This window comes from Dermacentor andersoni, chromosome 6 (genome assembly GCF_023375885.2).
Source record: "Dermacentor andersoni chromosome 6, qqDerAnde1_hic_scaffold, whole genome shotgun sequence".
Taxonomy (NCBI): Eukaryota; Metazoa; Arthropoda; class Arachnida; order Ixodida; family Ixodidae; genus Dermacentor; species Dermacentor andersoni.
Window position 1 is genome coordinate 91,684,841 of NC_092819.1, and position 27,983 is coordinate 91,712,823.

The window sequence follows — 27,983 nt, forward strand, 5'->3', positions numbered from 1 at the left end:
CGCTCTACAAACGCGGCTGTTCGCTCCTGCGCCAGAAGGGGCGCGGCCGTCGCGTCAGCAGATAAGACACGCTAAGAAAAAAAATTGCACTGCTTACCTTTCAGCAGACCTCGCACCAATGCAGTAAACGTCAGAAGGATCACATCCTGTCTCAGCGGTACTTTGCGAAGTGCTTCAATGACTGCGTCTGTCCTGCTTGTACCACTCGATGTCGAAAGGTGCGGAAACCACGACAAGTTGTGCGGATACGCATCCCGCAGCTTCTGGAAATCCTGTTCCGTAAGCTTGTCCAGTTCGGAGCGCAGTCGCGCGAAGCGATCTTCGTTCGCCATACTTGGCAGCGGGGAGGAAATGCGGCGCACACGAGGCGAGAAAAATTCGTGTGGCAGGATCAGTCGCCGCTCGTCCAACGCCGCGAATGACGCGCCACCCGGGTGGCCACAGGTAGTGTCTCGGTCCTTTTGATCGCGAGGGCCCGTGGCATTCGGTACTACAAGCGCAGTCTAACGGTGGCGCCGAAGAAAGTTTCGCGCATTCTCAGTGGGTGCAGAGTAACGGAATTACTACTTCACGCGCATGACGTCACGCCACCGTGCTCGTCGTCTGCTATGCCCAGTTTTTACGGCCGAGAAACAAAGCATTGGCCTCTGGAAAACGTATACCTGGACGCATGAAAGGAACATTGGTGGAACCTCGATTTGATCTACCGCTAGGGTTTATAGGTCATCGTTCGTTTGCGAAAAATTGGGAAATCGCAGGGCAGACATGGACTTTGTGCCGATTGTGTACACTTTACTTCGGTGTGGAATCGCAGACATGGTTCCGGCCGAACAATAGACACTTAGTTTATTGCTGGCAGCCAAACATAAACGCGCTACGTCTGTAAAGAAATGGCGCTGTCATCAATGCGCATGCTTTGAATGTTACTGGGATTCTGTGGTTTACGTGCGCTATGACAACGTACGTTATTTGGCGAGTTCAACTTTCGTAATGTTTTCGTAATGGCAGCACCGTGGTCCTGCCTGTGAGTCAATTGCGACCCGCACTGAAGGAAAGAAAAACGCCTAGCAGACGACACGCGAGCACTCCGATGACGTAATGCGCACCAAAGAAGGCTACTCTCGTCACGCATGAGCACAATAATTCTGCCTCGCGCTGACAGCCACGCGTTCCTGTGATCACGCTCGAAAATATCAAGACAGTACTTGTGAAACTAAGTTTGCATGCGAGATAGCAATTTCAAGATGATCTGAGCTCGATAGACACGCGAGAACCTGTCAACACTGGGAGCTGCGGTCGCTTTCGAGGGACGGTGGCGTTACGCGTGAACGTTGTTGCAAGATTTAATTTTATTTTTACAACGAATTCAGATAAGACATGCACAATGGTGCGTGAAACGTGATTGCGCTTTAGAGTAACAAATATCAGTGGTTATGTATAGTCACGTGATACACGAGTCCATTGCACTAAAAATAAGAAAAAGAGGTGATTCACACATTAGGACGAAACTAGTTTTCGAATTCGGTGAATATGATAGCGGAATGCATTGAAAGCTGTTCTATCGCGGGGCACAGGGAACGAGACACTCCCTGCACTGATCCGCCTATGAACTTAAATTGCCAGGTTTTACGTGCCATAATTACGATCTGATTATGTGGTACCCCGAAGAAGTGGACTCCCGATTCATTTTGACGCTCTAGGGTTCTTTAACATGTACCCTGGTAATGCATGGCACACGTGCGTTTTTCCCACTCCGACCCCGTCGGAATGTGGCACTCCGCACCTCGAGCGCAGTAGGGCAACGCTATAACCGCTGAGCTACCGCTGCGTGTATGTCTATTCTTATTTTTGTTATTTATTGTCGGTCTTCGACATTGTACAGGGTACACAAATGGGTGCCCTGTACTTAAGGAGCACGAACGCGGGACATTTTGAAAAAGCACTAAAGCCGTCGGTCCCATCTGCGGGTGTGGTTCGCTTATTACGGCGGAAAAGCTGCGAAACCACGTGAAAGACATGACCGTACATGCAAGAGCGTCACTCGAAACAAAGTTTATCTGGCGAAAACAGGTACGCGTACTTTAACTTTGACGAAGGTGCCCGCACACGAGCACGAATTTGCGCACCGAAATCAGGCCACGCAACAATGTAAACAAAATTAGCAAAATACATGCCTTCTCGAACAGGCACTCCAAGAACTGATTGCCACTGCTGAGCAGCGGTTAACGCCTCTACGGTTGTCCCCAAGTGGAACCTGTGTGTCCACTATATGAGTGTTCACTTTACGGCGTCCCCTTTAACCAACCGGGACGTTTCGGGACGTTAGAGCCTATATTCTTGGGGAAATAACAGGAAAATATAGCATGCACAGCGTGAATTTATGACGCACCACATTAAGAGCGTCGTAACAGTGCAGCGAGCTTTTGTCCAGCATACGGTGGTAGCTCAGTGGCTATAGCGCTGCTAAGCACCAGATCGCGGTTTCGATCCCGGCCGCGACGGCCGTATCATGCAAAATAATACGGCAAAAAAATAATAATAACAATAACTCGTTTGCCGTGCATTGAGTCCACCTTAAAGAGCGCCGTAAGCGGTCAAACTTAAGCAGAAGTCCTCCAAGGCGGCCCCACATAACCTGTTGCGCAGTTTTGGGACGCTTCTTTAATGCGATTAGAATTCTTTGGCTGCTTCACCCCCCCACTTTAGGGTTTGTTTCTATGATCTAACCGTTCTCCCGCCAACTTTAGTCGCTGGGCAGGCTGTGGTCTATTGGGTAGAGCAATGGGCTGCCGTGCTGAGGGACCCGTGTTTGAAAACAACTGTTGAACCGACTTGGGTCACTGCGAATGTGCCGCACTTCAATGCGAGGCGCTATGGCCAATGCCCTGGCGTAGTTAAATGCGTGTGGATGAATTGTACTGCCTTTGCAAAAACTATTTATCAAGCTCTCGAAAGCTTGATATATGGACAAGGTTTCAAACGGGACAGTCACATACGGGCAACGTTTTCAAGTATGTGATTAGCTACACGCCACCGAAACTCTTATAGCAACTGCCCGGAAGAAACAACTTCGCTGACAATTAGGTTGTGATTGTGCAATGTTGCACAAGTCTGCATGATGCCGCTTCTATTTATTTATTTATTATAATTTTTTTATTTGATTGCGCGATTTCATTTTTGGCAATTCCCTTCTAATGTGTATTCGACATGGTTCGAGGTCATCATGGTCATCATCATCTGCAGCAGGAGCAGCACAAGCACTTGAAGCAAAGACGAAGAGGTCGACGCGTTCGATTCTGCTGCCTAGCTTCACCCGCACAGCTTTTCGCCACGCACAATCGTAAGTGATCTCTCAGCGAAGTTTCGTGAGTCAGATGTACTTTACAGGCATAATTTATACTTGCAAGTAGCATTTGGGTCCTCCCGCTTGAGTAAGATTAGTAGAATTAAGCCGGCAGTGGAGGTAGTCATCAAGACGCTATTGCGTTTGAGGCACCAGCGCGGCAGTCTGTGTTTATGATATCGCTACTAGATATTTTTGCACTCAGGTTGCGTTCGAACAGTAAACGCTGCGAATAAATCAAGGTTTTTGCCATTTAGGATGTGAGTAATAACCTAGGGTGTGGATTTCATGGAATTTGCTTTATTTTTGTTATTCTTTTTGTTACTAGTCAATGGTTTGCATGTAACCGTGCTGCCGTTATGAACGGGTTTGGTGAACTAGATCTAGGAGTGATATACAGGAAATTTTGCTTTATGTAATTATGTCGAAGCGTGCTTTAAAATATTCACTTTGTCCGGGACATCTTCGTTCCTGTCCCTCAGTTATATGGCTAGGAAGCACGCCAGGAGATGATAAGCACTACAGCTACGTACTGGTCTAAATTGATTGTTTAACTGGGCCTTTCCTAATTATCTGTTTTCGTTATGCTCTGAGGTTCATGTTCGTACAGAAAATTTCGTGACATCAACCATGTGAGCGTATAGTTCGTATGTGTAACATTCCAAATCGAGCACGTGCGATCGCCTTCGTATGAGGCGCAACACTGGGCTCGGGGTCAAAGGGGCTCCAAGATTGTACGATGGCGGTGGTGTAGAAACATTCGTTTAATAAATACCTGTAATCGTAATGGTGTTCAGTTATCCATATTTTAATATACATTTTGCCACCGGCGTGGCAGTCTTGAAGCCCTTGCGACTCTAGGCATCCATGTTGCAGCTCGTATTGAACGCGCATGTACGTATTTCAAATTCAAATATTAGTTGCGAGTGCCTGTACTGTATCGGGCACAAATTTATGAGCAGCATCCACCGAGAAAACCCTGAATGCCGCCATGGGTTATATGCCACGCAACTTCCATCTGAGAAGACCCAACAAAGTTTTCCCACTCGAGAGTCGTAGTGCCTCAATTGGTTCCTGGCTGTGCATGCTGAATGCAACAAAATTCTGCTTGCTTCTTTTCTTTCTTTTTCGTCTCGCGTCGTCCCGAAACGTTGTATTTGTAGCCGATTGTATATCTATTACCGTTTATCCGAGGGCAATGCGTGACGTGAGCACCTTCCTTCAATGTGAGGTAGGTCACATGGCAGGCGCAAAACCGCAACGCATTGGGATTCCTGCCTTACGTACTCGTTCTATCACCGCAGTTAGATCCAGAAGGAAAAAAAAAAGACTGAATCCTAAAGAAAGAGGGTGGTGAAACAGGTTTCACCACGCATTGCGTTCTCTTGCGTGTACCTGTAAGTTCAATATGACTAACGAAAATCACAATAAACGTTCGTCTACCCCTTTCTTCTGAAAGGGCCGGGAACATCGTTATCCTGCACTGATTAACCGTGGTGGCGAAGTAGCGTTCTGCTGGTCACGGGTTGGTGAGTTCGCTTCAGAGTGGCAGTGGCCCCGTCTCTATGAAATACGAGATGTCGCGCAAGAATGGGTAACTAAGCGCAAGTGGTAAAATACAAGGGATTCGAAGGCCACGCGTTCTTTCCTTCTCCTCCCACTTTGCCCCCGAGCACTGGCTGCTGCAGGATTTCACCATGAGCCAGTAACGGATATAGGGCATGTCGAGGAGGCCCCGGCTGGCACGCGATGTACGTAAGCGCAGACGCGAGCTTCAGCACAAATGCGTCGTCGTCATCGTCATGGCCGTCATTAGTTCATCTCCACGTCATCGTTCCGTTGTGGTCACGTTGTCGTCGCCATTGCGTCGTCCTCATGTAGTCGCCATCAATCGGTTTTCGTCACTCCATGCAGTCGTCATAGTCTTGTCGCCTTCATTTCGTCGTCGTCATCCGTGATCGTCATTCCTTCGTTGCCTTGTCCTCGTCACCGTTCCGTCGTCGATAACCTGCCGTCATAATTCCGTCGTAGTAATTTCGTCGTCGTCAATCCGTCGTCGCAATGCCGCTGTAATTACGCGCTAAAGCTGAAATTCTGGCTTGTTGGTTATTTACGATCGTCAAATATCGGCGCGTGAAAAACGAGGGAGAAACGTAAAGAGACACGCACATCGCTCACACGATGAAGCTGTATACAATGACGTAGTCGTCACATACAATGGTGCAGTCGTCATTGTTCCATCATCGTTACTTATTGTCGTTTCATCGTAGCCAATTTGTTGTCCTCACTACTCGTCTTAATGCCTTCGTCATCAGACCGCTGTCCTTAGTTCGCCGTCGTCATGCCGTGGTCGTCATTCCGTCGTTGTAATACCACTGTGTTCGTGCCGTCGTCGTCGCACTGTCGTAATCATGCGCTCTTTAATCTTTTGACGCCGCTCTTGTTATCGCTCCATCGCGCTCGGCCAAACGTTATCATTTCTTCTTCGTCACGCAGACGTCCTATTTCCTTCATTAGACTGATTTAGAATAGGGCCCCCCAAGTATAGGGGGCCCCTAACGATTAACATCTTGCCATAGCACATGCGGCGAACCCAGACGGTATCTTTGTGTTTGAGTTTTCGCACGCCCCTAACGCTAAATTAAAATAAAATAGCGCGGGTACCCCGAACCTGCTTTGCGTCGGGCCAACGTGGCCACGAACATATCAAAAACGTGTCAGTGCCTCCTCATTAAAAATAACAAACCCTCAGGTTTACTTTTCATCCTGTAAAATCTTACGTATTGCATTACTTTATTTTTTTCTGATGTTTTTATTTCTCTTCCGCGTGCAGTAAGGGCGCTGCAATCACGTGACGCTAACGCAAGCCGGAAACCTGATAGCACTTTCCTGGCGGGGCATGCAGAACGCGAATGCACAGCAGTCGCTTGTTGGTGCACCCTAAGCTCTAGACAACTGTTCTCAACCTCCCTATTGTCACTCGGCTGTCACGGGCGCGATTCGCACGTTGGAGCGCCACAAGTTAGTCGTGGGCCATATACTTGGAGGTGGTCCCTAAACAAGAAGCAATATCACGAACGCAATGATTTCAAAACTTACAGGTGCGCCAGCCATCCATGCGCCAGCCATCACCTGTAGTACATGTTATTCCTGTACATTCACTGCCTAGACTCAACTTTTTTTTTTTTTTTGCTTCACCGCAACCATTACAATGCGCTGTTACGTGCACCTCCGATCGTATTAGTTAAGCTCGCGGTGGCAGTCATTCAGACATCACTTATTTATTTCATGTATGTTGCAGCAACAACAAAATAAAAGCATAAAAAACCAAAAGAAAGAAAATTGAGCGCCAATCCACGCTGTGCAAGTGGTTGGCCAGCGAAGCTGTTGTATCGCCTGTTCCGATAAACCAATGTGACGTAGCAATGGACGATTGAGCAATGCACTGCATCAAATACTGCGCGGGGATTGCTTTGGGCTGGAACCGCTGCGTCTTGCCAAGCCTGAGCGCGACGCCGTTGTGCATATTGACGTTGCTGTTCTCGCCGCCGTTCATCGTGCTCACGCTGTTCTTCTGGAGTCCTAAATATGCGTGGCCTTCCCATAGCGCTATCACAACACAAGGGAAATGATTCAGTTGCTAAGGGGCTCCTCTTTTACATATGAAAGTCAAGTGACGTAACTGCCTGCTTCGTCTGCTACGGCTACCGCTTCCCGTCAACTGCAGCATATGTAAGCGTAACCCTTACGGGGAAATGTATGTGGTGAACGCTGCATGCTTCGCATTGCTCGAACGCGCCTTATTATCTATTATGTGGTTTTGACACTTGTTCTGCGCTTTTGCTTATTGAAACGAATGCTGGTGTGTGTCTTGCACGCGTAATTCTAATGGAGATAGACGCATTTAGCTGCAATTCGTGGAATGGTTTTCTGTCGATTGTTCTGTCGACGGAGACGAAGAAATCCGGGGTCAGAGTCATTTACAACTTTGCTGTAAATGCGCATGCAACTTTCTCGTCGCAATCGGTAAAACGCGCATGTACCTGGACATCAGTCATCTTGACAACAATACTGCTTGTCCCACCATTCTGTTTCCATGATTTTGTGTGTGCTGAAAACTTTAATAAATGTGTGCCATGTTCCCGGGACATTTTTTAAGGCCCTTGGTGGTCAGAATATTCCAGAACCCTCCACTCCGTCACCTCGAATAGCTCCTGATTTGGAACGCCAAACCCCGTGTAAGAATCGGCCGAGTGCATCAGAGGTAAAAAAAATCATCGACGATCTGTGAGTCCACGAGTTCGAATTTTCCCGGGTTACGGCGACATTTTCTGTATAGTATTCTGGCAAGGCACCACAGGATTCCTGTGACAGACACCAGTGGACATGAAAGCTGCATTGGGGATGTGAGCTCATAACAGCTATCCTTATAAAATAATTGCTAAGCCTTTGTATTATGACGTATCTCAAAAGCAGCCGCTCTGCTTTGGGGCGTTAGAACCTGCGAATCAGTGAACTGAAACACTAACGCTTTTGTGTCCATGTTGATGAGACTTGCTTACGTAATGTTACGTAATGAACGCTTCTTATTTTCAGCCCCTGATTCCGGATAAGAGAGAAGAGGCAGCGATTCGACAAACATGCTGCGTTTCGCGGGCACCGTGACGCTCCTCCTGTTCTACACTGCGCTGTGCCACTGTGCACCTGGTGTAATGTAAGCGCAGCACAACTACAGTTTTGTGTTTCTTTATGTTTCTTCGGCAACAGGCTTGTGAAAGCCGTTCTCAGTGGCAGCAGTTGTAAGAATTTGCGAAATTCGTAATTTTTTTTTCCATTTATTGCAATTGGTGATGCACTGAGGCAGTCAAACTGCCCACGAAGGTAGAACTTTACTGCGACATAGTTGAATTCGTCGAAGTTCTCAAAATTGCAAAATATTATTTTGATAAGCCAATGAAATCCTGACCCATAGCGACGTTTCTTACAGAAAACCAATCTTTTGAACTCCGATGCGTTATTCAGGTACAGACATGGCCTCCGAGATCATCCCCGCGCGCGTTTCTCTCTGGTCGTGACAATCGGTGGTGATCTCGAAGGCCATGGTACAGACGCGGCCGGTCTCAAGGGGTGCGCGCAAGGAAAGCGCGCGCTCTGCTAGAGACCGGCCGTGGTACAGAGCGCCGAATGGACAGTGGCACCGAGAGAGGGCGCCAGGCTTCACGCACGCCTCGTGTACCACATTTATGATGATGCGGTCTTCAGAACTAAGCAATCCCAGGGTAAGCAATTGCACCGGGGATAAGGAGATCACATCACAAAGAAATGATCATTATCAGGGTTTGCGCTTTAATCAGCTTACTTAGTTTTGCTAAAAGCCAGCTAAACAGATTATTTTCTTCGCCCTTCAACATTTGTTGAGCTGGACATACGTGCTATTATTTCATATCAGGCTGGCTAAGCCATATGTCCCTCCCTCTCTCTCTCTCTCTCTCTCTCTCTCTCTCTCTCTCTCTCTTTAAGCCTTTCGAACGTTTTCTCTTTGGACGACAGTGTAATTCCGCTTCTTGATCTCTATCCCAGTGCTGCGCCGCTGGTGTACTGTAGGAAAGTAAGCGAGAAATGTGCTTTAGAAAGCAAGTGCAATCGGCACCTTTCATGTGCACGCACTCTTTTGTTTGATGACCATATTCTTGAGAGAGCTTCTTTTTTTATAATAGCATGTAATAGGTATCAGCGTCCTCAGAACTTTGTGTTAATTACTATGCTATTCCGTAATAATTTGCGATACTTCCGTATACAAGGACAGGAGGTAAAAATGACACTTGGAATAATTTCACGGAGTTTTTGGCAGTTTTTACGAATGGCTTAGCCCGCTACAAACTGGCACTCGAGTTAGACTCAGATAGGGCTCTACACAGCTGTTGGCATAGTTGGTACAATGGTCGGAACTGAGTGCAAAAGCTTCTTTTTAAATATACGGCCTCGCGGGACGTTTGATTATTCGTTTGGCTTGCAAACGCAAAGCGCAATAGTAAGATCACTCTTCTAGAAACAAGTATCTCGCTCGTTATCACCTACATCTGCCAATGAGCGTTCGATATGTGTGTGTCCTGGCGCTACAGCTGGCGCAGCATTAACTTCAACTTTCCGGCACTTCTCGTAACTTCCACCACTTGCCGTAGTGGCTCGGTGGTCATAGTGCTGAGTACGAGGTCGAGGGCGCTATTCCCGGCCACGGCAGCCGCCCTTTGATGGCGGCCAAAGACAGAAAAAACACTCGTGATTGTTGACTTGCCATATACACGTTAACAAACCCAAGGGGCCAAATTAATCTGCATGTTTCACCAACCCCCATCCCTTCGGCCATATATACTACGACGCCTCTGGCCAGCCCCAGTGTTAATTCGGGACGTTATATCGCATAAGTTAAATTATGAGTTTTTTTGTCGTTCACATGTTCTCGCCGCTCTCGCGCTTTCAATATCCGTTCTTCTTTTTTTTTTTTCATTCATGCTTCTAGGCCCACCGAGCCTTGCGACGTGAATTCGTGCAACGCAAGCTGTACGAAACACTTAGAAGGTTGGCCGGCCCCGGACGCTTACGGGAAGTGCGATGAGAAGGGCATATGCCGCTGCTACCAGCGGTCAGGTGCGTATACACCAGAAGGGATAGGCTGCGGCTGTCTCTGACGTCGCGCGTAGTATTCCATCTACTGAATTTTCTAATGCCCACGTTCGAAACTGGATCTATTAGGATTCAAACAGTGATGTGAAGGAAACGAATACCTGTAGATTTCTTTTTTTTAAATACATAGGTAATGTTCAAAGCATGACATTCATAACGTTACCCGGTGAAAATGTGTGCACCCATAATAGTGCTGTCTGGTTTGTCTCGCATGGCTAACCCCCCCCCCCCCCCCCCCCCTCTTTTTTTTTTTTTTTGTTAAGGGGTACAGTTGAATGGTTTATAGCGATAAATAAATATTCCTTCTGTCCCGCCGCGGTCGCTTAGCGGTTATGGGGCTGCACTGCTAAGTACGAGGTCGCGGGATCAAATTTCGGCATTTCAATGGGGCGAAATGCGAAAAACGCCCGCGTCCCTCACATGGGGGGCACGTGAAAAGTCAGTAGTGGTCAAAATTAATCGGGGCTCCCCCAATATGGCGTGCCTCATAATCATATCGTGGTTTTGGCACGTAAAACCCCAGAATTAAATTCAAGATTCTCCTTTTTTTTGCGAATTCCATACCGAAAGTAAACATAATAACAGCTCCGGCAGAGGGTATCAAATATACCTTCCGCGGTTACTTAGCGGCTATGGCGCTACGCTGCTGTCAAGGTCGCGGGTTCGATCTCGGCCGCATTCCGGTGGAAGAAGTATAGAAAAGCTCTCGTGTACCGTGCATTGGATGTATTTTAAACAAACTCCGGTGGTAGAAATTATGCCGGAATCCAACCCCTGTGGCGTGCCTCAACATCGGGTCGTGTTCTTGGCAGGTAATACCGTGGAAGTTGGGTTTTCTACATGAAAAACTGCCTGAAGCAAACTTTACTAGCTATCGCTGTCCACCCTCTCGATCTTGTTGGATATATTTCGGCGCACACCAAGCATTCAGAATTACTACGCAGTTTCCAACTGAGGCTTCTCGAATGTACACCAAAAAAATGTACACAAGAAAATGTACACAAAAGGTCAAGGTGTTAGCCATTTGACAAAATTCTACACTTAGAAGTGCCAACATGTTCACTGTGTTAGTGGTCGCATTGCGGACCCGTAGTGCAACAAAAGCATGGCAATTGAATTTGACTTCGTTACTCCATTGATAGTGGGAGCGATGTTTACCTCACCTGTTAGATGCGTTAAAAAAAGGATTTGAAGACTTGGACGAGTATAATGTAAGGATTAAATTCTCCACGATTTTCTTCCCCGTTTTATCATCCTTTGCTCTCGGCCAGCCGTTCCTACTGATAAACTATAGCTCGGAGCACCTGTCGAAGCAATGATGAATAATTTGTCGTGCGAGTGTTCGTAGGTCAGAAGGTAAGCGCTAAGCAACCAGGATTTCGTTTAAAGCACAGAGGAAGTTACACAAGAGAAAATGTTACCTGGGCAGCTCCTATCTGTGAGGTTCATTGCATTTAACGGAAACGTTATACCTAATAGCAAAAAGAAAAGTCTAAATCATGAGGTACACAACTCCAACTCAGCGATAAGAAAATATTTCGTAATTCTGCACGTATGGACAGCCGTATGTATGCATGGGACAATGTCTTGGCAGGTTATCTCCACTTTTGTCATCTCGGGCTTGTGTCTCAAGCGTTTTTCTTGGGCGGATCCCGGAGGCAGTGCAATCGAAAAATGTGCGCCGACCTCGCAGACAGTGCCGCCTAAAAGTGTGCGCGGATCTTGAATGCGGTTGAAAGCTTTAAGCAGCCCGACGCTCCTCCTCCTCTCCTAACGCGAGGGGCGACGTGATAGAATGCCTTGCGCATTGACACCGCCCCATTTTCACCTCCGACTCAATCAGAAAGGCGCTATCTTTAATCGAAGTCAGGTAATGGTTGAATTGCCTCCCAACATCATAAAAAAAAAACACACACACACTCCTTGAATTATTGGCAGTTTTCGCAATAACTATGAAGCACTCAAGCAAACTCGGACTTGGCCCCTTGCTTGACAGTTGCATTTACGTATGCATTTATTGCGTGCACGGAAGGCAAAGCGACAAATTATTCATTACGTTGTTTAAAAAAAGAAAAAAGAAAAATTACACCATGGTGGGTTAACGGCGCTCATTTTTTCCACGTAGTGTGCGACGAGGCGAAATGCGGGAGCACGTGTCGTGAGAAGCACGGAAACGAGATCAATCTCCATGCTCAATGCATCGATGGCGTCTGCACCTGCAAATGGAACAAAAGTAAGAGTTACACATTGCTTGCTCTGAGCTCTTGGGCACGTGGAATACAAGCGACTTCCAATGTGTCCGTGTTCAATTTTCCGAGTTCTGCGGTACACAGAGTCGGTTTTGTTTTCTGGCCAATAGCTGAAAGGCACCGATAACGGTGCGCCATAAATAACTGTTCTAAAAGCGTCTTTAGAGCATTGCAAATATCGAGAATGTGAGGTATCGCAAATCATTGAATGTAGAAGTCACATCTCTCTACTAAGGAATCACGTAAACTCGTTTTGATTTCACGAGCGGGTGCTACTTACCTACACGACATAAGACGCGCGCCAGAAAGCCTAAGTATTTATGCTTGCTTCTATGGCAAATTGGAAGGGCCACAATCGTGTGGAATTTAGGCATAGCCTTAATCGAGGCGGCGGCGCAGCATCTATCAGCTGCTACCGCGAGCAGGTTGACGAGCCAGCTTCCCTAAATTTTAAGGTAAACAAACCTAATGTTTAACGTAGACACGAGTGAAACGTCTTTTATAAAAAAAATACCATCGTTTAGCTTAAATTTGGCACACATCAAATCATAGTTGCCGACACTCACGCTAAAGCTTCTGCTACTATTTTTCGTTTCTTGAGCGGGTTTACAAACTGGACTAATACTTGTCTTCGGGGGTAGGACGATTGCTAGCGGGCACACTATAGAGTTGTTCGAATTGGTGCGCCAACGAAATTTTTTGGCTAACAACTTCCGAAAGCAACACATTGGCTGATAGATGCACGCCTCGGCAATTTATTCTACCTATATAGTATTTTTCAAGGCACACCTAAGTCGTACACAAGTGCTTCTGCGTGGCGCCTTCGCCAGAATGCAGCTGCAGCGGCGAGTAAACGAGCACCCCAGACCTCAGTACCGTAACCATTCACCCGTCGCGGTGGCCTGACGGCTATGGCGCTGCGCTTCTATAAGCACGAGGTCTCGGGTCCGACTCCTGGCCACGGCGGCCGCACTTCGATAGGGGTGAAATGAAAAAGAAAAGAGACCTGTACACGTTAAAGAACTCCGGGTGGTCAAAATTAATGTGGAGTGCCCCACTACGACGTGCCTCGTCATCATATCGTATGGTTTTGCCACGCACTGTAAACCAATTTACACCCTTCAAGGCCCTTAAGGATGCAAATCGGTGTGTAAACCACACCTTTACACGTGCAATGGAGGGAGTTATATACGGAAAACACGTTTAACGGTGTAAATCGGTTTGCATGTGCTTAAAACGCGAGAATTCAATTAATAGCTACTGCGACGGGACGTAACGACCTACTTCTAGCTCATTTATTTATTTATTCATTTATCGAATTAGTTATTTACTTAGTTATGATACCCCCATTGGTCTTTGATACCCTCAACATAGGTCTTTCACGCGATAACTGCGAACGTAGTGCTTGCGGAAATGAAAGTAACTAGAAAATTTAACTTACATTGTGAATGCGTCCACCTGTCCAATCAAATCTCTTAACTCTTCCTCAGTCAAATAATCCTTGTTCATTTAAACAGTGTTCTAGCTTCTTATTCGTTTATCAAACATGTGCGGGGTTGACCAATATGCACTTCCAGTGTTGGACCCCACACTAACCTCACAGGATATTGGTCCAACGATTTTGACCTATTTCTTCACTTGTTTAACTTGGCAGTGTTCAACGCATCAAATACAGATGTGCGCTATGCCGTTTTTATTTGTAAACGGGAAAGTTAACGCATAGCTTATTATATAACATATGATATGTATATAGCATAACTGTATTAATTACGTTATAGCTAAATTGCTTTCTTTTTTTATGCATACAGGCTCTTCATGGCCAGAAACTAAACGCGAAGAAGTTCTCCTAGTTTTCTTTGATGTGGAGCTGTCTTTGGACATTACAGGGTTAAGCAAGTTAATGTTTTGTTTTACTGTGATTGATTCATTCTGTTTTCGTTGCTTTGTTTTGTTTTCTTCCTTCTCTACAGAATGCGAGCTGTCTGATTGTGAAGCCTCTTGCAAAGAAGTTTACGCCGGAAAGCCCAACATTGAATGGCACTGCGAGGAGGACATGTGCTACTGCAAGTGGCACGGAGGTAACTTCGCATTATATATCTCTCTTCTTAAATAATAACTCCGTAAATATGGTGAGCTTTGTAAATCTAGCCTTTTTCAAAAGGCGCCAAACAGCGCGTTAACTAAAACACAGTAGTCAAATAGCGTGATACAAACTCGTTGCGCATACTGCTTTTACGCCGCTCTTTGTCACCACTTGTCTGTATTTAGCTTAAAACGTCGTTTAACACATTCTAGTTCGAATTTTGTTTTCTGAATTAGTTCATATTACGTCCAACTGAACGAGGAATAGAGAAAAATAATATTTCTCAAGTAGCTTTTCATGATAGGCGAGAGAAGACTGTTACAGATTGTGTATACCCAACCACCGTAGCTGCCTATAGAGGCTATGGTGTTGGGCTGCTAAGCACGAGGACGCGGGATCGAATCCCGGCCACGACGACCGCATTTCGATGTGGGCCAAATGCGGAAACTCCCGTGTACTTAGATTGGGATGCACGTTACAGAAACCCTGGTGGTCCAAATTATTCCGGAGCCCCCCACTACGGCGTGCCTCATAATCAAATGGTGCTTTTGGCACGTTGAACCCCATAATTGAATTTTTAGTTGTTGGTAGCTATCGATGCTTCAAACTTCTAAATCCGCCTCTTTCATGGCCCGACGGCGCATGCGCCCTGCCCTAGCGGATTAGTCGCGAAACGTTTTCGAAGGGTCGCGCGCGTGGCCGCGCGCAGGAAAGTCCCCAAAAAGAAAAAAGTGCTCGGACGCGCGCTGCTGCGAACACTCGTGCTGTGTACCACGTTGAAACTCTACTGGTAGGTCGACATCGGTGCGGCGCCAAAAAACGTGCGTAGCGTAAGACCGCAACTCCACTTAAATAGAGAAACGGTAGTGGGCCAGGCAGTTGCCGCCTTCCATGAATGGCTCGCTAATTTAACGTAAAACCCGTGCGTTACACTTGGGCGACACTTAAGTACATCACGTTGCTGGCGAAGTCTTTTTGCAGCGTCGGTCCTCACTTGCTGGTGGTGGCAATGCGTTCCTGACTGCACGTACTCGTAAGGCGCGGCAACACTCGGTCGATACGAGACCGACAAGACACTCACTCCAATGATTGACCGACAATTGTGCGTCACTGAAACCTTTTCATCATACCAGCTCGACAACGACGCAACCGACGAGCGCGAGTTGTACTGCGACAGGCTTTATTGTCGAAAGCACCGGCAAAATCAGCGTGCCAACCATCGTTCGACCAAACCCCGCGCGATCGGCCGTCGAACCGACAACACAATAGCGACAGCGTCTTCGCTTGTATATATAATTAGTCGCGCTCAAAATGAGTCATACACGCCTACCAAGTTGAAATGCCCAAGCTTTAACCCTCTCCAGCCGTGCCCACGAAGTTTGAGCCAATGTCGATCCTGTTCAGCGAAGGTTAACCCGGCGCCGTCGAGTTCGTGCACTCGCTACCGGCGGACCTAAACTGAAATGTAAGCAGTTAGGTCAACGAAACTGCTTTTATATTTCAATTCTGGCCTTAGCGGTTTGAAATCAGCTACACTTCACTTCGCACGGCGCGTACACAATAAGCGGTAAGCGGTGACACAGCGCTGTGCCAATATATGTGTACGTCACCGTACCTGTAGGCTGTCGGCCGCATTCGCTACGTATATGGGTGGGCCTGTGCGTGTTGCTTTGCGGTCACATCTCTCAATTTCAGAGATGCACTGTTTGCATCTGCGTCAAGCGGCAAACAATAGACCATGTATTCGGTATACAACAGCATAAACAACCACCTCGCTCGTTTATACCAACGCCGTGCGAGCGATGGCATCGGCGCGTTTTCGTGAGAGAACAACATGGCCTACAAATGAGCACTTATGCGAGCAGTTTTCTCTAATAATGCTCTATGGCACGCGATAACTGTAAGTATGATGGAGTTAGAGTTAATTAGCAGCCCGTAATATATGTATCTGGATCACAGTTGCCGTTGTTTAAGTGGTTCGGCCGTTCATATTGATTCATCGCAGGGTGTAACAACATGGCACATATGCGCAGATATGCATGTTTTGCAACATTTTGACACTATTTCATATCGGCGATGGACCTTTTCCACAATATTTGACGATAAAAACGACCTGCGGCTGTAGATGTCGATGTAAACATGTGCACCGCTTTAATAACTTTGACGCAGAAGGCTGCGCTCGAATACTTTTTGAATGTGCGAAACGTCTAAATAATGTGTAAAAAGAATACGAGAAGTGATGTCCAAGTGCAGCAATCAGTGACAAATTCCAAGGCAGCCGTGCCGCCAAACGGAACTCAGCGTGCCTTTATCGGCCGCACTGTTTGCAGAACAGCGCACTCAGGCCTGCTCACCCAGTAGTCATTGAGTGTTACATGGCTTCAGGAACGACATGCTGTCCCGAAGAAGCCATTTATAATGATTCGCGATCCACGAAACGCACAACCGACGCGTACTCAACGTTGACACAGGTACACAAATCAACCGGCGAAAGACCCGGGACCCTTCCAAAACGTTTTCAGCGGCGTGCGGCAGAGGGCAGCACAGGAAAATGAAAGAGGCGGATTCAACCTCGATTGTGCGAGGCATGGTCGAGCGTAATTCAGAGAATGTTTTCATCTCGGAGCCTAAACGTTTATAAACCTTGAGTTGGCAAGGCTCCAAAAACGAAGCTCAGTCGCCTAATCCTAGCGCACGGCAACGTGTAGAATTTCTAAATTTCACAGGGAACCAACGGTAGGCGGCTCTGATAAAAAGTGCTGATATCGCGCCCCCACTCTCCGTAGCACTGGTTCACATTAGAAAAAAATAGCATTCCTACATATTAAGGAAGCTTACGACAACGGAGACGGGAATTGTTATGGGATATTCTCAAGCATAAGGGCGTACACGACGATTTCGTGCAGCTGTTGAGGGAGATTATGGAGACAACCTAGTACGAATCGTATGGGAAGGCTGGAAAGGCAATACAGTTGTGGAAGTTCACTGAGTACTGAAGCAAGGATTTCTTCTACCTCCATTGTTCATGATTGTATTGCGCTTAGTGTTACACTGACCAACATAAAGAACAACGCGCGGACTTACGTGGCGCCAGTGTGTAACACTAAGTGGAATATACAATCGTGAACATCAACCAACTAGCCCCGTTCATTGCTTTACTAAACTCCATTGCTCACACTTTATGTTAAAGGCTTAGGAAGACAACTGGAAAGCAGTGAGATAGGTTTGGATCCATCTTACATCCGTAATGGGCAAAAGGTGCAACATAAGGTCCGTGGAGGACGTAGGGCTACTAGCGGACGAGATTTACAGACTTGTGAATTTAAGTGGCAATGCATCGACGAATCTAGGCCTTATGTTTAGCACAGAGAAATAGAAATTTCTAAGGAAGAGACGGAGTAACGACGAGGTATCAATTCAACAGGAAGTCATACCTATAGTCAAGCAGTAAGCATCAGTAAACAGTATGCATCAATATTGAAACAAAGAGCATTTCGTGGCTACGATAAATACTAGCCGCTGCGAGGTGTTTAGAAAAGTGTAGTGGTGTGCCAGCACTAACGTTTGCGAACGCAATTTTGTAATTAAAAAAAGAAAGAAGAAAATGCTGCCGGGGTTGAATTTTAAGCAGAGGTACGGGGGGTGACTGGTTTTGGAGGACCACGGTAAAATTCAAATCAGACAGTGCAAGGTGATATGGGTTGTAAGTGAGAAAAGCACAGAGCTGAATTGTTTTTCAATACTAAGGAATATGAATGGAAAGAAGTGGCTGGCTAAAGTGCACAAATATCTGTACCTCAAAAGCGTGGACGTGGAATAGAGGAAGAGGTGAAGAAAGTTGGCAACCAAGGACTAGGGTAATTGAAAGTGTAAATAGACAATTAGGAGTCATAAAAAGAAAGTGGAAGAAAGGGAGACAGCAAATTGGATACAAAGTATGGGAAGAGAAAGACAACGGATACTTGCAAAAGCAGCAAGAAAGAGATTAGGAGGAAAAATCTGTATGATAACGCAAAGGGCAGTTACTTGCTATTTGAGGCCTAAGCTGGCTGATTGAGGGCAAAAACATGCCGGAGCAAACATGCGCCGCAGGTTCAGGCATGTGTGTGTTACAAAAAAAAAAAAAAGCCTGGAAACGACTTCGCACACCGTGATATTTATTCACGGTGTCACGTGATATTCACGTCACGTAAATATCACGTGACGTGAGTCCCAACGTCCACCAAGGAGCGTTGGGATTCAAAGAGAGAAAAGAAGGATTAACTGGTCGGCAGTCAAGATAAGTAAGAGACGATTAGAGTATTGGTGGAAAAAAGAAAAGCAGGCATGAAATTGATAAAACCGGAGTCACTACAAGCGTAGGTAATGGCACAATATAGTAATAGAGGTTCTTAAATATGAAAGCTGAGAGCGAGATGAGATAGGTGAAAGGTTGAATGGCGATAAATGTAGTAAAACCTGAATAAATGAAGGAGGCTAGAGGACTGTGTGTCTCCGTCTTGTTTTAAAGGCGATGCCAATGATCATCATCATCACCACCACCACCACCACTTGGAATTGCAGCAGCCATAGACAGAACAATTTATTTCAGCAGCTTTTTATTTCCAGAAGTGCATTTTAAAGAAGTTTAAAATGCGGATGGTTAACCAACGTTGCCTCACTATTCCGTCAGACGCCTATTGTGCTGCTTTTCCAGCTTGCGAGGCGGGTTATCGGTATCGCGCTCGCTTTTCATGGCTTCTAGCGTCGGGACTCTTGTGTTTGTAAGACTGCTCTGATAAAAAAATTCTGCTTACAAAATTGCCACGTGCTTTTGGAAGCAACCACTGCCAATTATAAACGCTTCCGATGGTGAACTTTTCATTGCGCCATAGAAAAGTGGTTCCTTAAAGATAGGTTGTACAGGTTGTTGTGTATATGAACTGACGCGTAAGGGTACCTTTCTTTTTGTTAGTGCTAAGGGGCGCATGGGATAAAACCGATATGGTTTGAATCGGTGTGGCAACCCTTTTCTGTGCCTTTATAAAATACCTTGCGGAGGAGTTACGAAGTTCATTGATGTTAATAGAAAGTCCCAGAAACACATCTTGAACATAGTAGAAAGACGTCGCCGATCTATTAACAAGGCTCGTGCGAATATGCGACCTAAACATTATTGGTCTGCATGCAGTAGGGAACTTACAAGCTCGTGTCAAAAGCATTGAACAGTCGCTCGCTCTCGCATCCGCAACGTCGTCATTAAAAGTAGTTGGCCCACCAACGCTTTTCGCTGATCTCGTGATCGCCAGAACAATCTTAGTAATACATAATTGCTAATTATGAGTTAAGTAAGCGAAAAATAATTATGTTGGCGGTCGTAAAAGGTCAGAAAAATTATTTCTACTTCTCACTGTGCGTAGCTGCCTCTGCTGTGCGTGGCCTCCGAGATCGGAGAGGCGTGCTGGTTAGCGTAGTCTACCGCGGCCGTAACGGGGTGCCGCGACGAGCCCTTTCGCCACCGCGACACTCAACTTTCGGCCGAGGCTTGGCCCTCTTGGTTTCGCTGTGTAGCTTCTAGCGCGCTAACGGAAACGAATAGATAGATAGATAGATAGATAGATAGATAGATAGATAGATAGATAGATAGATAGATAGATAGATAGATAGATAGATAGATAGATAGATAGATAGATAGATAGATAGATAGATAGATAGATAGATAGATAGATAGATAGATAGATAGATAGATAGATAGATAGATAGATAGATAGATAGATAGATAGATAGATAGATAGATAGATAGATAGATAGATAGATAGATAGATAGATAGATAGATAGATAGATAGATAGATAGATAGATAGATAGATAGATAGATAGATAGATAGATAGATAGATAGATAGATAGATAGATAGATAGATAGATAGATAGATAGATAGATAGATAGATAGATAGATAGATAGATAGATAGATAGATAGATAGATAGATAGATAGATAGATAGATAGATAGATAGATAGATAGATAGATAGATAGATAGATAGATAGATAGATAGATAGATAGATAGATAGAGAGAGAGAGAGAGAGAGAGAGAGAGAGAGAGAGAGAGAGAGAGAGAGAGAGCCGTGTATCGGCGCGATAACTCAGCGTGCAGTTGAAGGATCCGAAAACATTTTGCGGCATCAGATTCGTCATACGGCGTCCTTTAATAGTGAGGCCAGTCTATGATTAGTTAGAAAAGTGTTTCAGGGTCCGTTTAATAATCTTTCGAAATTTACCTGCCGTGGTGGCTTTGCTAACTGATTTGTTCTTTAATTTGGACACGTTCTTTCTTCGGTGGGGGCGCCGCTTTGAGGATGGTAGACGTCTATGAAACGCGCATACCCTCGCCCGAGGCTGCCGCCTTGAACAGCTTCGTTATGTCGTGTTCAGCCTGGCTATAGGTGACAGTTGCCACCTCTGGCGAAAATTCCGGTCTGGACGAAGTCCAGTTAATCTTTCGGCCTCATCCTCTCTCTCTCTCTCTCTCTCCGCGTACAAAGTGGCTGGAACAAGGCAGTTTCGGACACCAGAAGAACGTTGAATATTTTTATCAGCGCCGCTATATCGCAAGAATAGCATTTTGCGCGATTAGTCCACCACAAGAGGCCACCGCATGCTCCTTGCGAAAGAAAAGATGGCCCAGTGAGTAAACCGCAAAGGTAGAATGTGATTCCAGCGCACTTCAGGCGTATTTCCGGCGTACTCCGTCCGTATTTTCGTTGTGACCACGCCGTGCGTCTGCGCGCGTATTTTCTTCAGGCATAAACAGCACTGTTCTAGTGACCGAAATTGGGACAGTAGACTATCCGGACCGTATCTTACTATGCGACCTATATTTGCTGCAACGTTAGTGCCAATTCATCCCGTGGAGCAATACACACGACGCGCCGACGTCGAGTGATGCAGCGTTAGATGCAAGATGAAACATAGTTTCTCACAAAAATTAATATCGAAAACTAGCGCTGCGATCGCATAGCTACCGCAGGAAGGATGCTTAGTACGCGATTTCTCTGATCTACGTGCTTGGGGCTTGGGACATTGTTTATTATACGTTGTATTTGCCTTCACTGACACAAAATTTGAAGCAGTCCTATTTTACTCTGCATACAAGCATAAGAACGGTGAATGGTTGCGTTCGTAAAGGAATATTTTGTTGAAAATAATCAATTCCAAAAGTCAAAAAGCCGTTCGAAGCCAGAAGGGCAAAGTTTAGGCAAATCCATGCACTAATCATTATTGCCATGCTGGCTGAACCGCCTTGCTTGCAGCTCCCGAATCCCTCACTGTAAACGAAATGCCCATAAGGGTGCAAATCATAACTCACACCCTGGCACCCTTGTGGGTGTCAGGGTGTGAACATTGGTTTACATTGCTGTACAGGCACGTACCCAAGGGGGGGCCCGGGGGGGCCCGGCCCCCCCCCCCCCGAAATCAAGTGGCATAACCCCCCCCCCCCCCCCTGCCCACCCACGCCACCACTCCTCACACATTCCTAAAGCGCCGCCAGATCAATGTTGAGACTTGGCAGCTGTTCATCGGTCAGCATTATGCTGCCTTTTTCACTCCTTTTAGATGGCGGTAGTTATCGGCATCTCTTGTAATGTGAAGGATAGTTTTCTCATAGATTCCGCACCCGCGCGATTAACTCGAGATGCGTTCAGTTGTCACCACCTATTCAACCGTCACGCGCATAGCTGTTGCTTTTGTTAGTTCAACCTTCTTTGTTTAGGCTGATCCTGGGACCAGGAGAGGGATGCGGCTGTTACTCAGCTGGTCTGTGCTCTCATGGAACGAGTTGCGGCGGGAGAAAACGCCAATTGCGTTTAACTTATCCCTTTGCTTCATTATTTCCTTGAGTTACGACTCGCCGCGACGCTGGCAGATGCCCGGAACCATATACACGTGATATGGGTTAGATAAGGTGGCAAATAAAATAATGTGAAAGAGCGTCCATCATGAAACCCTGCAATAACCCTTAAGCCCATAAGCAAGATCAATGTCGCCCGTTACCTCGTCTGTTTTTCCCTAATTGTATAGCACTTTTTGTGCAAAATTGGCAACTGGAAACAAAATGCGCAAGGAGTTGAGAAATTAAGCGATCTACTAAGGGAGAGAGCCAAGGCAACAACCAAACTGCAAGCAAAAGCGAATAATAAAAAAAGTTAACCGTTATTTATCAGAATATTTATGGATCAACATCTTTTTATTTAAAAAGGAAGTAGAGAAAACGCCGTCGGAAGTGGAGAACAATTACTTGTTTTGAATGACGCTTCTACAGTTATCGGTCGAACCGCCACACATAGCCACTTCTCTGCTGTGCTTATGTGGGTACTGCGCTCACCTTTCGCGGTGAGCGCAGGACGTCTAGAATCGCAGAGTCCTGCGCTCTACGCGGTTGTATGGGACTGGCGGCCGCACAGCGTTACGCAACTCGCGGAACTGTCAAAACTGATCAACAAGGCGAAAATAACTGATATTCGAACCTATAACATGAGAAAGGCTGAAGAAGCCGTAAAAAATGAACGCAGCCTGAAATCAGTAAAAAAGAAACCTGGCATAGGACAAACCATGATGTATGCACTAAAAGATAAGAAGGATAATATCATCAGCAATCTCGAAGATATAGTAAAAGCAGCGGAAAAATTCTAAGCTGACCTGTATACAGTACCCAGAGGAGTCACGATACCTCACTTAGAAACAGTAATGAACAGGATACAGAAACTCTCCTATAACTAGCGATGAGGTCAGAAGGGCCCTGCAAGACATGAAACGATGAAGAGCGGGAGGAGAAGGTGGAATAACAGTCGATTTAATCAAAGATGTGGAGACATAATGCTTGCAAAACTGGCAGCTCTTTATACGAAGTGTCTATCGACTGCAAGGGTCCCAGAAAACTGGAATGTAGACATTATACTAATCCACAAAAAAGGAGACGTTAAAGAATTGAAAAATTAAGGGACCATTAGCTTACTCCCAGTATTATATAAAATATTTACCAAAATAATCTCCAAACACTGGACTTTAGTCAACCAAGGGAACAGGCTGGCTTCAGGAAGGGATACTCTACAATGGATCACATCCATGTCATCAATCAGGTTATCGCGAAATCTGCAGAGTACAATAAGCCTCTATATGTGGCTTATATAGATTACGAAAAGGCATTTGATTCAGTAGAGATACCAGCAATCGTAGAGGCACTACGTAATCAAGGAGTACAGAACGCTTACGTAAAAAGCTTGGAAAATATTGCTACATGCGTGTGGTATTTGTTTGAACGAGGCGCGTAGGCGCCATCACTCCAGAAAAGAGGAGGAAGAATGAACTGGGCTCGCGCTGTGAATCTAACCGGTCAGAGCTGCAACCGTTGTTGTAAATATAATCTGTAAATAGTTTCTCGTCTTACTGACTCGTCCTACGCGTAAGAATATCTACAGAGGTTCTACAGCTACCTTAATTCTGCACAAGAAAAGCAGGGAGATAACTATAGAGAAAGGGGTCAGACAGGGAGACACAATTTCTCCAAAGCTATTCACCGCGTGCTTAGAAGAATTCAAGCTATTAAACTGGGAAGGCTTAGGAGTAAAGATCGACGGCAAATATCTCAGGAGGCTTCGGTTTGCCGATGACATTGTTCTATTCAACAACAATGCAGACGAGTTACAACAAATGATTGGAGACCTTAACAGAGGGAGTGTAAGAGTGGGGTTGAATATTAATATGCAGAAGTTGAAGATAATTATAAATAGCCGGGCAAAGGAACAAGAGATCAGGATCGCCAGTCGGCCACTAGAGACTGTGAAGGAGTACGTTTACCTAGGTCAATTAATCACAGGGAACCCTGATCATGAGAAGGAAATTCACAGAAGAATAAAAATAGGTTGGATCGCATACGGCAGACATTGCCAGCTCCTGACAGGAAGCTTACCATTATTATTGAAAAGTATGGTGTGCAAGCAGTGCATTTTGCCAGTGCTGACATATGAGGCAGAGACTTGAGAGCAAGTTAAGGACCGCGCAAAGAGCGATCGAACGAAGATTGCTAGGCATAACGTTAAGAGAGAAAGAGAGCGGTTTGGATCAGAGAGCGAACGGGTATAGACGATATTCTAATTGACATCAAGAGGAAAAAATGTAGCTGGGCAGGTCATGTAATGCGCCGGTTAGATAACCGTTGGACCATTAGGGTTACAGAATGGGTACCAAGAGAAGGGAAACGCAATCGAGGACGACAAAACACTTGGTGGAGCGATGAAATTAGGAAATTCGCGGGCGCCAGTTGGAATCGGTTGGAGCAGGACAGGAGTAATTAAAGATCGCAGGGATCGGCCTTCGTCCTGCAGTGGACATAAAACAGGCTGATGATGGTGATGATGATGATGATGATGATGATGATGATGGAGGTGGTGGGCCCCCCCCGAAAAAAAATCCTGGGTACGTGCCTGTTGCTGTAGGATACTTTATCTGTTGAACGTGCATCATACGTCATTGCTACTTAAGCTACTGAAGGCTGTGCTTCAATGCTGCCCCGAATGTGTCATATATGATGTTAGCGGGCAGGAACAAAATCGCGCAGTTCACGTTCGGACAGTAAATAGTATGCGAGACATAATTGCCGCTAAAGGAAGGTACTCTGACAATGACACGGGCGGCGTCATTGCATTTTTTCTTTAATTTTTTGTGTCTCTGGTTCGTGTATCTTCCTTTAGTGGCATTTATGTCTCAGAGCAAGTACCAGCTAAGCGAACAAGTTCTAAAGTAAATAGTATGTAGCGTTTATTGCGCACGTCAGTGAAATGTGCGAGGCGATGCTGTCCAACTCAACAATATAGACCGTCGTAAATGCGGTCTCTCCTTGAGGCTGCTTCGCTAGGTATATGGGCACAAGTAAATGATATAAAAGGACGAAAGAACAAAGAGCCCATTCCGATTTCCCTGTGCAAATACGAGTGAAGTACGGAAAATGCTCTTAATAAACGAGCGGAACAATATGAAGTTTGTTTGTTTGTTTGACGAAATCCTCGTTGAAGAGCATAACAAATTTATCTTCAACGTTTCGGCCGGAGTCGGGCCTTTATCAAGGATGGTACTGCAGATGTAACCACAGCTGTTTTATACACTTCCAGTAGAGTAATTGCGGGCCATTGCGGAACCAGTATGTTGCGCTATGTAGCGCAATGACACGGCCAGGAGTGTATAAATAAGCTATCGCTACAACTGCAAAATCATCCTTGATTAAACTAGTCTCCGGCCGAAACGTCGCAAATAAATTTGTCTTTAACGTAGTTATTTTTTCAAATAACTATGCAGTTGTCAGGAAGTCTCACAATATGTATATATATAATCAAAGAGCTCCCGACAATAGACAGGGTGTCCCACATGAGCCAAGAATTTAAAAATGAAAGGCGCGTCGGAATCGATATGAACCGGACGCATAATATTCGCAATAGCCTATAGTAACTCAGGCAATTATTTTGTTTTCCACATAACTCACTAAGTTTAATTAACCAACTTTTTAATTATTGGCTGAGGACCCCAAGTATGCTAAGTAGATTTGTAGAGCACATTCAGAAACCGCCGATCGAGTTGTTTCCTTTACGATATCTCTCACGTAGCCCTTTTTTCCGGGTTGCGAAAAAAAAAGCCCGCGAAACATGAAAAGAGCCGCGTGACGGAGTGGTACCGGGTTGCTCTCAAGCGTGCGTTCGGTGAACAATCACCGAATCAGAATGCCGCAGAAACCGCTTTCAATTATGGCTAATATAATCTATATAAGACCGTCTGTCCCGCAAAACGTGGCGTGCAGCCAGACAACTGGTTCAGCTTGTTACCTTTACTGCCATGGTATATGGGGAACCAGCGCTGGATAGGCGGCGCGTCGAAAAGAGTGCGTTGCACGCCGCCCTGGCGACGAAACGCGGCATATTCCAGCCACACAACCAGACGACACACACATACGCAGCCGTATTATAGTTCGTATGTTTCCGTTTTCGCGCCGCTTCAAGTGGAGTTTTTGTAAAGAAGCTAGCGCCATCAAGTGAAGAAATGACGAAAGAAGCTTTTTAAGCTTTATACATTTTTCACAGTGCGTCGCGGCGAGCACGTGTGTTTCTTTAACGGTTGCGTCGTGTATCGATGCCATGCTTGCGTGGCTGCCTGCCTCGCAAATCTAGCAGTTATGGCTCCGGTCGTGCTGCGCTATGGTTTCGTAAGTATTAATTGGCCTGAAGATATTCCATATTTCTCTGGCTAGACATAAAAAATTCTGATGTTACTTCGCCACAGCAGTCAATGGAGAAGAAAGCTTTATCGCATCAGCTGACTCGCGCAAGCAAAGTTTGAGTGCTCGGCTGCTTGATCCGTAACAATCCTGGCTACATTTAGCACTAATTACATTAATTTGCCGGATGCATCTCAGCGCCGAGTCCTCATCCGCATGCGCATTTTTATAAACACATAGGTGGCTTAGTCGCGCGTGCGCCGGCACTATGCGCATACAACTCGTATTACAAGGCAGCTTCCCTCCCACATAATTCTTGGCAATGAATGGATAATTTTTACCTTTCGTATCGTTCACTTGGTGCGGTGGCGTTGGAAGGGGCTTGGCGGTGGCATTGCGAAGGAAAAATGGTACATATGCCGGATGGTGCATGCTATTGCTCATTTTGTTTCCGACGAAATACCGACAGCAGATTCTGCTGTTTGGTACTGTCTGCCATGGCTGACCGTCTTCACTATCGAATAAACCAAGGATACACGCGAAATTTGATTTAGAAACCAGCCCGACACCGCTTGACAGGGCGACAAGACGGGAGCTTACTCCGCTCGCCTGACTGCTTGGATCCAACGCCGCCTCCGTTCTTGTTCGTAGGGTTTAGTTGGAAAGACGCAGAAGGATACATCCACCCTCATCCCGACTTAGTTGTGGCACTTGTATACGCAACAGTATCGTCGGCGCCCTTTTGTTTTCCTTCGACTTTAAGGGCACGCAACGCAATTTTCGTCCGCGGGGGAGGCTGCATTGTGCACGTTTTGACCGCCAGGGCGGCGCTGCAGGCGCCGTGAAAACTCCAGCGCTGGTTCCCCATATAGGGCGTACTTGCGTGACGTCACATACGTCACCTTGCGTCAGTTCTTCACAGATTTCAATGTGCTTCTGGAGAAAATCGGTTCAGGATGAAGTGCAGCCTTTCACCGTAATAGATGTGCAACAGTATGGTGGCGTGAATGACGGCAATGCTTACTCGCCCTACCGATACGAACCATCGACTTTCGCGTGTCTTTCTCTCACTATGCCAGCCGTATCGCGTCATCTCGAGGTAGCGCTTCCACCGAACGACTCATCGTTTCTCTCTATTTGTCGCAGTGTTGGAAGGTCCGGCGCATGGCTCGCCTGGTGGTCAGAAACGCGTGAAGAGGATCCAACTGGTGGAAAGTGACTCGTTCTACCTAGAGAAAGGGATTCAGTCTTCGGATGCGAAAAAAGCCGTACAGTGACCTTCTAACGGCTCAGCACCTTCGTGGTGCCAAACATTTGCAACAGAAAAAAGAAAAAAGAAAACATGCTTGCAGTGCTGAATAAAAAGGGTGTTTTTTCTTCTAGATG

The 27,983-nt window shown here is 46.0% G+C and overlaps 2 protein-coding genes across 4 annotated transcripts in view; one reads left to right on the forward strand and one right to left on the reverse strand.

Annotated features, from left to right (window-relative positions):
• The window catches only part of LOC126522582 (uncharacterized), a 37,003-nt gene extending 36,569 nt beyond the window's left edge, over nucleotides 1-434 (reverse strand). The window contains exon 1 of the mRNA XM_055066481.2: nucleotides 98-434. Coding sequence (XP_054922456.2) covers nucleotides 98-332 — 235 coding nt within the window. The 5' untranslated portion in view covers nucleotides 333-434. The remainder of the gene's footprint in view (nucleotides 1-97) is intronic.
• Nucleotides 134-27,979, forward strand: LOC126522584 (uncharacterized). 3 transcript variants are annotated; one of them, XM_055066482.2, is made up of 7 exons: nucleotides 134-218; nucleotides 3,244-3,340; nucleotides 7,940-8,057; nucleotides 9,864-9,991; nucleotides 12,153-12,260; nucleotides 14,247-14,354; nucleotides 27,744-27,979. In XM_055066482.2, the coding sequence occupies exons 3-7, from the start codon at nucleotides 7,984-7,986 to the stop codon at nucleotides 27,872-27,874; spliced, it is 549 nt and encodes a 182-aa protein (XP_054922457.2). In that variant the 5' UTR covers nucleotides 134-218; nucleotides 3,244-3,340; nucleotides 7,940-7,983; the 3' UTR covers nucleotides 27,875-27,979. The 3 variants fall into 3 exon arrangements, with proteins under 3 accessions (XP_054922457.2, XP_072144924.1, XP_050027311.2); XM_072288823.1 differs by lacking the exon at nucleotides 134-218 and having other exon boundaries at nucleotides 2,896-3,340; nucleotides 7,958-8,057; XM_050171354.3 differs by lacking the exon at nucleotides 134-218 and having other exon boundaries at nucleotides 2,906-3,340.
• The last annotated feature ends 4 nt before the right edge of the window (nucleotides 27,980-27,983 follow it).

Excerpts from the sequence above, each read along its gene's own strand:
- LOC126522584 (XM_072288823.1), top strand. The coding sequence starts at position 3,208 with ATGGTTCGAGGTCATCATGGTCATCATCATCTGCAGCAGGAGCAGCAC. Across the intron at positions 3,341-7,957 it reads GCTTTTCGCCACGCACAATC|AGAGAAGAGGCAGCGATTCG; the intron begins GTAAGTGATCTC and ends ATTCCGGATAAG. Across the intron at positions 8,058-9,863 it reads CACTGTGCACCTGGTGTAAT|GCCCACCGAGCCTTGCGACG; the intron begins GTAAGCGCAGCA and ends TCATGCTTCTAG.